This window comes from Populus euphratica, unplaced genomic scaffold (genome assembly GCF_000495115.2).
Source record: "Populus euphratica unplaced genomic scaffold, PopEup_1.0 scaffold458.1, whole genome shotgun sequence".
NCBI classification, from domain to species: Eukaryota; Viridiplantae; Streptophyta; class Magnoliopsida; order Malpighiales; family Salicaceae; genus Populus; species Populus euphratica.
The window spans coordinates 80268-89538 of NW_011500340.1; the positions used below are offsets into that span (position 1 = coordinate 80268).

The 9271-nt window shown below is 37.2% G+C and overlaps 1 protein-coding gene across 5 annotated transcripts; it reads left to right on the plus strand.

Moving 5' to 3' along the window:
* The first annotated feature begins 45 nt into the window (after positions 1-45).
* LOC105113823 (dentin sialophosphoprotein-like protein) lies at positions 46-8514 on the plus strand. 5 transcript variants are annotated; one of them, XM_011010156.1, is made up of 13 exons: positions 46-512; positions 651-877; positions 1605-1672; positions 1916-1981; positions 2158-2513; positions 2732-2800; positions 2880-2968; positions 3697-5735; positions 5781-5934; positions 6067-6144; positions 6270-6381; positions 8031-8081; positions 8171-8514. In XM_011010156.1, exons 1-13 carry the CDS (start codon positions 153-155, stop codon positions 8219-8221), a joined length of 3720 nt encoding a protein of 1239 aa, XP_011008458.1. In that variant the 5' UTR covers positions 46-152; the 3' UTR covers positions 8222-8514. The 5 variants fall into 5 exon arrangements, with proteins under 5 accessions (XP_011008458.1, XP_011008457.1, XP_011008456.1 ...); XM_011010155.1 differs by having other exon boundaries at positions 3697-4261; positions 4292-5934; XM_011010154.1 differs by having other exon boundaries at positions 1916-1983; positions 2163-2513; positions 3697-5934.
* The last annotated feature ends 757 nt before the right edge of the window (positions 8515-9271 follow it).

Genomic DNA, 9271 nt, shown 5'->3' on the forward strand with positions numbered 1-9271 from the left:
ACCCCACCCCCCCCCACCCCCCCCCCACCCCCCCACCCCCCCAGCGGCCGCTTAGCACCGATAACATTCAGACAACTGCACTTTATTTTATTGATCTATTTATTTAATTTTAATGCTAATTATCATTAGCAACCTCCTATAATTTACAAATAATGTACGGAGGATCCTCCAAGCGCGGCGGCCGAGGAGGCGGCGGCTCTGGTCCTAGGCGCTCCTCCTTACCACCTCCTCCGCCTGTCCACCGCTTTACACCATCCTCCCGCCTCTCCCTTGGTTCCACCAATAACAACCCCCGCAACAACCGTCCGGGTCCGATCAATGCCAAGTCATCTTCGTCTTCAAACCCGGGTGTCGAAGAGACCTTCTCTTTAATTCCGGGAAATAACCCACTTGCTTTTGCCATGATTATAAGGTTGGCACCTGACTTGGTGGATGAGATCAGAAGAATTGAAGCTCAGGGTGGCACTGCTAGAATTAAGTTTGGTTCCATGGCTAATAACCCTGATGGGAATGTGAGTAACTTACATCCAAATTTCTCTTCTTTTTCCTTTAGACAATTATTTTTAGTGTTTAATTTAATTTTCTTTGCTAGTATTATTATTATTTGTCTAAAATCGATAGCTTTATTTGGGTTTATATAATTGCATTAGGTTATTGATGTGGGTGGTAAAGAATTCAGATTTACTTGGTCGAGGGAATTGGGTGACCTCTGTGACATATATGAAGAGCGACAGGGTGGCGTAGATGGAAATGGTTTGCTTGTAGAATCTGGATGTGCCTGGCGGAAGGTCAATGTCCAACGTGTCTTGGATGAGTCAACTAAGAACCATGTTAAGATGCTGTCAGAGGAAGCTGAACGCAAATTTAAATCTCGCAAGTATGTCATATGATGCTTTTACGCCCGCTTTATTTCTTGAAATTATTTAATTGCTAGAGAACCTATGTATCTTTAACATGTTTTTTTTTCCTTAATCATTGTCACTTGTGTCTGAATATCTCTTTAGATTATATTACTTGAATGTTAAGCAAATGGATGTGTCCTTGCAGATTGACTATTGTTGATATTACTTGAATCTTGATCTTTTATTGCAGATTAACTCTTGTTGATATTGCTAGAAATGTTGATCTTACATAATGTTCCTAAATCTTACTGTTTGTTGTTTGCTGTATTAGGCACGTTGTGTTCTTTTGCTAGTTCTTCCAGCATATGCTTTATTTTATAGTTTGTATGCATGATTCAATGATGTGTACTGTGGGTTTTCAATAAAAAGCTCAGCTTAGATGTTTTCAGATGTCAATTAAGTAGGTTATTTTATCCTGACTAGTTGGGCTTTATTATATGTAAATGTGGATGGTCTTTGTAGTTCAACTTCGTATGAAAAGGAAAAAAAATCGATCAGCAAGCCCTCGGTTCAGATTCTTAGCAACATCTCTGTAAAAGACTTGGGATTCCTGCGGATTGTTCTCTGTAGTGATGCTTATTGGTTTTTATTGACAGTTATTAAATAGTTTTGAGCAGAAGTCACAACATTGAAAGTGATGCCACCACCCATAATGCTAGTTTAACTAATATTGTAATTTTAATTTTTTTTCCCTGATGATAGAGCTATCGTGTTAGACCAAGGAAACCCAGCTGCAAAGAGCCAGATAAAGCAATTAGCAGCTGTTGAGTGTAAGTTGACTTAGATTCTGATCTTTTTTGCTTTTTGCAGTGTGTGGTTTTTCTCCATTCACTTGACATTCACTTTAGAGAAGAGAATCCAACAAACATTTTAGGCATGTGATTGAAATGTTAGGATGAAGTTGATTCTGTTGTCCATTGAGGCTATGTTCCTATATTCAAATTATTTTCTGATGGAAATACGTTCTGTCAAACTAATAGAGCTTTATTTGTTAATGTTTCTCTTGTTTCCAGCTAATCCATGGTTTAAGCGAAAGATAGAACCTTCATTTAAAAAGCGGAAAGTTGAGCCTCCCCAAGGTATACTAGTGGATTTTCATGTGATTAAAAAATGTACCTTTTCTATATGTTCTCTGCACAGAAGTGTAAGAAGCTTAAAATCCTTATAAAATGGCATTTTTCTTTCCTACTGTTGCTGCTCTGCTCATCTTCAATTTCTACTATTGGAATTTGTTTCAACTATGCACCAACTGCAGTTGGAGGAGGCGGCTTCCCTAAAACCACCTATAAACCTGCACTGCCTTCAACTGCTATTGTGAAAGGTAGACTCTCTTCACCTCTACCATCCCCACCAGAACATTCTGGGGCTCCAGCATCTCCATTTGGAACTGGAAGCATCACTAAGCATCATGTGAGCACAGAAGAGTACATTCCTACCCAGATGAAAAATAAAGAGAATGCTGCTAGCTCAGAGAATGAAATCCCAGCCAAGTTTAATAGTGCTTTATGGGAGACACCCGGGCGCAAAGGGAACTTGGGGGTCAAAGCAATGGATTTGCAGAGTATGCTGGTTAATTTACTGATCCAGAACCCAAAAGGGATGAGCTTGAAGGTATGGAGCAGATACTTCTATCTGAAATACTTTTCACTGAATATTTGGTTCCATATTTGCTACATGCTGCTTCTTCAGTTTGTTCCATGCTTCCTTTGTGCTTAGATGCTTTTCTGCGACGGGATCTTTGTTGGTTTCTTTGGTTCTTGTAAATTTTCTGTGACTAGCTCTTTACTGGTTTCTTGGTCTTTGTAAACTCTACCTCCCATGTTTTGTAGGCTTTGGAGAAAGCTGTTTCGGGTACAATTCCGAACTCTGCTAAGAAGATTGAGCCCATTATAAAAAAGGTAAGTAGTTAAAACCTTTGTTTATTGGTTTTAGATTAGCTAGTGATCTTATGTCTTCTCATTCAATCTTGAGTATCAGATAGCAAATTTTCAAGCTCCAGGAAGATATATCTTGAAACCAGGAATGGAGTCAGAAAAAGTCAAGAAACCTTCATCCGAAAGTGGAAGGTACATACCAATTTATGTGATAGAAGTTTCTTTCATTTGGCTGATTCTGTGGCCAGGTTGTTACAACTTACAATATCCTGTTTTGTTCTCCTTTCAATTGCTACTAGATCTTAACAATATTTCCTGGAAGAATGAGTTAAAATGAGGATATTTGGCAGAATTACCTAATACTAATTGAATCATAATTAATTGGCTGAGGCATGATATCCTGCTCTGTTCTCCTTTCATTGTTACATGGCTGAGAAATTGATCTTGCAAGGACACAAATAATTCCTTTATGCCAAACCTCTCAATTCATGAGTGTTGATTTTTAGAATGCTATGTTTTCTTTTTTGTGCTTGTCTTTAGCTTGTGGGTTTTGAACCTTTTAATTTCTCCTCTTGCTCTAAACATTTGGGAATTTATGAGTCAGTCTTGGAGGTTTTCTTTACAACACTTCAATATTTTTTTGTTATCTTTGTATTTTGTTGGTTAATCTTTCTTATGGGGTATGTGAAATTGAAGTGAATCCATAGGATTCCATTGGGTTGGTAGTTCTGCTACCTTATAATTGGGCTCTATTCATATTTTTGCCTTAATCTGCTCTAGTGAATTGCCCCTTTGTGAGAACTGATGAAAATTGAATAAAAGCTTTATTTATGAACACTCTTTGAAGTACATTTCCTTTTGTCTATTTGTGTGTGTATATGCATCACATGGCTTATTAGATGTGTTTTTTTTACTTCCAGTTCTCCTGAAGACAACCATCAGCAAGCACATGCTACTGAGGATAATTGTTGCCAGAGACCTGATCCAGAACCAAGATTTGCGGAGAAAAATCCTTCTGTTGCATCCAAGGAACTAGTTCGGTCAAACTCTAAACTTGGAGAAGAATCAAATGCATTAGAAAAACTTGACATAGATCAGTCTTCGCCTGATTTGTTTGGTGAGAAGAAGGTTTCTGACAACAGTGAAGGGCAGGCAGGCAGCTCTAGTGATAGTGGAAGTGACAGTGACAGTGAGAGTGATAGCAGTGATAGTGGGAGTGACAGTGGAAGCCGCAGCAGGAGCAGGAGCAGAAGCCCAGTAGGAAGTGGAACTGGGAGTAGCAGTGACAGTGAAAGTGATGCTTCCTCCAACAGTAAGCAGGGTTCTGATGAGGATGTTGATATCATGACAAGTGATGATGACAAAGAACCCCGACATAAGTTGCAGACCGCTGAACCAGGATTATTGGCATCTCCTGATCCTTGGAGGTCTGTGCCGAATGGGATTGATAAGAAGCTAGATGGTAATAAATCTGCTGCAGTTGACATCGAGGGCCACGGATCTGCTGCAGTTGACATCGAGGGCCATGAGTCTGATGCAATTGAAATCGAGGGCCATGAATCTGATGCTATTGAAGTCGATAAAGACTTGGCTGGTGATGAAAAGGACATTAAAATAACTAAAAATGATAGTTTGGTTACCAGCAAAGAAGGTGAAAAACCTTTGCAAGGACCAGAATCCACTTTTCATGATCATGATATGATTCAAGAGCGCCAAATGTTCATAGGAAACTTATTTGATGATGACGACAATATGGTTAGGGACAGCTTTAGGCATGAGCAGTCAGACAGCTCAGACAGAACATCAAAAAGTAAATCGAAAAGGGGACTCGATGCGAAGCCCTTTGACAGTAAATCTGAGCGTGTCAAAAGATTGAAAGCTGAAAGCTTGTCTCGAGTGCCCACTTCTAAGGGTAGGGACACTCAGTTCTCAGGGAGTCCTCATGATAAACACAATGAAGACATGTACAAGGGCCCTGCCATTCAAGTGATGGATAGAGCTGATAAACAAGCAAGTGATTTTGGCTCAGAAAAGCTGTATAACCAGGCAATTTCTGGAAAATCTAATCCAGATTTTCAACAATCAGGTCGGAGGTCTTCTGATCAAAATGCAAGGTTGAAAGCTCAGGAAGCTGCAAGCAGATCCAAACATGCTGAGGGCTCAGGCATTAGTTGTAAGTTTCCAGAAAAGGGTTCTTTTGTGCATGAAGTGTTTTCTATTCATAGAGAAAAGGCTTCAAGAGATACTCAAAACGAGGATACTTTTTCGAAGGAGAAAAAGGTGCCAATAAATTCCAAGGAAGGTGGTGCTGGGGGCAAACATTCAGCTTCCTTTGATTCCCATTACAGGAAACAAGGGGAAGCATTTGGAAGACCAAAGGATCCTGGACAAATTTCAAACTCAAATTTTGGGTTTTCACCAAAGGACTCCAACAGAGCTGACATGGAAAAGCACCGAGTTGCTAGTGGAAGAGGTCTCCATAGAGAGCTTTCAGACTTGGAGTTAGGAGAACTTCGTGAGCCATTACTTGAGGAAACACCAGTTAAAAAAAGGTTTGAAAGGAAAGGTTCTTTTAAACACTCAGAGAACAAATCAAGCACTTCAGATAATTGTAATTCAGATATACACAAGGGCAAATCTATTGGAAAGGTATCATTGGACTCAGGAAAGCCCTCACCTAACCTGAGTGCTGGAGTTAAGAGGTCCCCAGAACATCGTGTCGATGATTTAACAAGACCTAACCATAAAGCTATGCAGTCTCAGCCGCAACATGTTTCAAGTGTAGATAATCTTGATGTTGGATCTGGGTTCAGTAAGTTGGCAGACTCAAGTAGTAGATTAACACAGAATGAAACTAGTGCAAAGCTAGGAAATAGTATGGAAGGCTATGGAGAAAGCCACAAGAAAGCCCCTCTCAGTGCACAGAAGCTTCATGAATCTAAATGTGGAACACTTCCCCTCTCGGTAAGAGAAAGTAAAACACAACCATCTAATTTGATGGCTGACTTGATAAATGGACGGAAAGATACACTTATGACAGAGGATAGCAATAATGTTTCCAAGAAGAGGGAATCTTCTTCAGAGGATGACAGCTCTTCATATTCCAAGTATGAAAAGGATGCACCAGAGCTCAGAGGACCAATTAAGGATTTTTCTCAGTGAGTAATCATATTTGTTTTGGATTGAGGTTTTGTTGTTGCATAGCTTGCATTGTTCTTTTCATTGTAAGATTAAAATTACTCAATTCCATGTCATGAAATTCAAATCATGCGCCATCTGTTATTATGCAGGTACCAAGAATATGTGCAAGAATATCGTGATAAATATGATAGTTACTGCTCCTTGAACAGGATCCTAGAGAGCTACAGGTATCATAAAATTCTTCTTCATCTTCTTTTTATAAGTAGCCCTTTGTTTTGCTGTTTGCTAGGTTTGGTCTAGTGCTGTCAGGTTTGTTGTCTAATTATATTTGTACACTTGATGTTGTATGCAGGAATGAGTTCCATAAATTGGGGAAGGACCTTGAATCTGCAAAAGGCAGGGATATGGATAGATATCATAACATCTTGGTGCAGTTGAAGGAGTCTTATAGTCAATGTGGAATGGTATGCTATAAAGTCTTTTTATGATACCTTTTCTGTGGCAGTTTGCATTTATTCATACAAATTAAATTCACTGAAGTGTCTTAGTTGTTACTAATTTGTTTTCTGGGTCAATTAAATTCTACTTGTAAACATTATTAGGGGTTAGAGGATGGCTGCACTTGCATATGCTTTAGGAAAAAGAACAGGCACCACTGACTCTAATGATGGAATGAAATTTGATATCTTGATGATTCTGGGGTTTTTTTATGGCTGAAAATTATAGAAAGAGTTTGCAATAATACACGGAAAAGGTAGAAATGATTGGGTGAAATTGTTATTAGTGGTGTGGGAATTAGGATTCTGTTGCTGAATGGAAGACACCATTTAGACAAACTTTTAGAGTCTAGACACTTGATTTTGGTAGTGATTAGGTAAAAAGATGTGACCAATTAATTCTTTGCACATCTATTTGTCTGAAGTGATACAAACCATAAGTGAGGTTGGCGTTTCCTTGTCATCTGCTCTGTTAGTTTCTCAGTATTTAAATAGCATAGACATAGGACTCCTCCCTTTAATGAGGAATAAGAACTATTGCTTCTGTGGGTATATTAGGTAGCCTTGTTATGTTATTTTCATCCATCTGCTAGACTAGAATGTTAGCAACCAAAATTTGTTGACTACATAAGTTGTATCTAATAGTAATGAAGATGGTGAAATGCAATGAGTGATATAGGTAGATGTTTTATTATTTTGAGGAAGGTGAGATGAGTGACAAAGACAAGGAGGATAAATTCAATGACTGATTTGATGAATTCAAGTGAGGTAGTTCGAAGTAACTACATAACCTTTCTCATTTTGAGAAAGGTGAGATGAATGAGTTGTGACAGCACCCAGAAAACTAGACCAAACTAAAGTGAGAAAATATGTCAGTGTTATTGGTAGAATCATTGAATAATAAGATAAACCAATTGATGAATACATGCATTTTGAAACAATGCAACACGAGGTTCTCTTGAAGCACCTTTGAGGAAGATTATTATCTCGACAGCAAGTAGAAGATCGCTATGATAAGGCCATAGTTATTTATTTTGATGCATGTATTTTTTGGTCCTTGTGTACCATGCTTGGTTCCTTGGGTCTAGAGTACAGTTTCAGGTCGTAATTTTATATCTTTGATAATAGAGGGAACACTATTTGTTAGTTTGGTAGCTGCAAATGTGCGGAATACTTTCAGTTTTGCTGTTATCCATTGAACTTAATCACTAGGCTGGGATTAGGGGTGATCATTTTCAGTTCGGTTCGGTTTTTATCAAAAAAAGTAACCAAACCGAAAAAAAAAAAATTTGAAAAAATACCCGAAACCGAACCGAAACCGGGTCAAACCGACCGGTTTCGGTTCGATTCGGTTTTTTAGGGGAAAAACCGGTTCAAATCGGTTTGGCTCGGTTTTTTCGGTTTCGGTTTCGGTTCGGTTCGGTTTTTCGGTTTTTTGGTTATAAAACCGAAACCGAACCGAACCGACTGGTTTTTTCAAAATTTTAATCAGTTTAATCGGTTTTTGGATTGATAACTCTTCTATTTTAAGGCAGCACATTGATATGGCTTTCGTTTTAGATTCTTTTTTCCTTCCTAGACTCTTCTATTTTGACCTGTGATGATATGGCTTGCAGAAACACAGACGGCTGAAAAAAATATTCATAGTGCTCCATAAAGAACTAGAGGTGACTCGGAAAACATGCGTTCAACTTTTTGTTCCTTTTTTTTTTTTTTTTTTGAGCTTTATTGAATGGGATATCTTTTCTCAATGCAGCAACTTAAGCAGAGGATTAAGGACTTCGTGCCCTCGTATACAAAAGATTGAACATTAATTCAATGCTTTGAGGCAGAATTATCCTATCTTTCCCCCATTAACCCAACGTGTGCTCTTCCCTTGACTGGTACATTGTAAAATATATTCTTTTGTAGAAAAGTAGAATGTTTCTGCGGAGATATCTTAAACTTCAGCTTTGGCAGAGGTGTGCAAAGGCCCCTCCTCGTATGTATGGGTGCGAAAGGTACACTTTTCCTGCCAGTCGACCTTTTTATGTATAACCTCTCCATCCATGTGAGTTGCGTTCTTTGATATATAATTTTGCTTCATTTTATCATACTTCATGTATATTATGTGAGGGAAGCGACATCCGTGATAATATTTTCAAGCTTGCACAACTTGATTGCTTAAATCCGGGATGTCTTCTACCTCGTCTCCTTTAGGATAACTCTTTCATGGTGACTCGATGGATCCAAGAGTAAAGGGTTTGGTACATGTCAATAACGCTTTAACTTTAGGGAGAATTTCAAAATATTTTATTTTAATTCATCACGGTTTTTACTCGTCAAAAGGTTTTTACAATCATTTAAATAGAAAAAAAATCTAAAAAAACGCTTTAATAATATTGAGGATTTATTTGTTTACAGGAAAGTTATTTTTTTTTAGAAAGTAAATTCTAGGAAAGTATTTTCTGATTATTTGGTAGTATCATGGAAAATAAAATGGAAAATATTTTTTAGTATTTAATTATATTATGGAAAATAAATTGAAAAATAATTTATTAATGAATTATTTTTTTTTCAAGTTTATCTAATATATATAAAATATGTAATATAAATATTTAATCATTTACAATAAAAGAATGAAATTTAAAAAGTATAATGATGAAATTTTTTTATTAAAAAAGTATAATGATGAATTTTTTTTATTATATCTTATATTCATACATAGTATATTTTATAAAATATAACTATCTATGTTATATTATATTATAGAGACATAAGCTTGTGAAATATTTTTTAAGGTAAACATATTAATATTTTTTTAATTTTAAAAGCTTAAAATAAGTTTTTTTTTTCATATGAAGAAAGCCAAATTAGT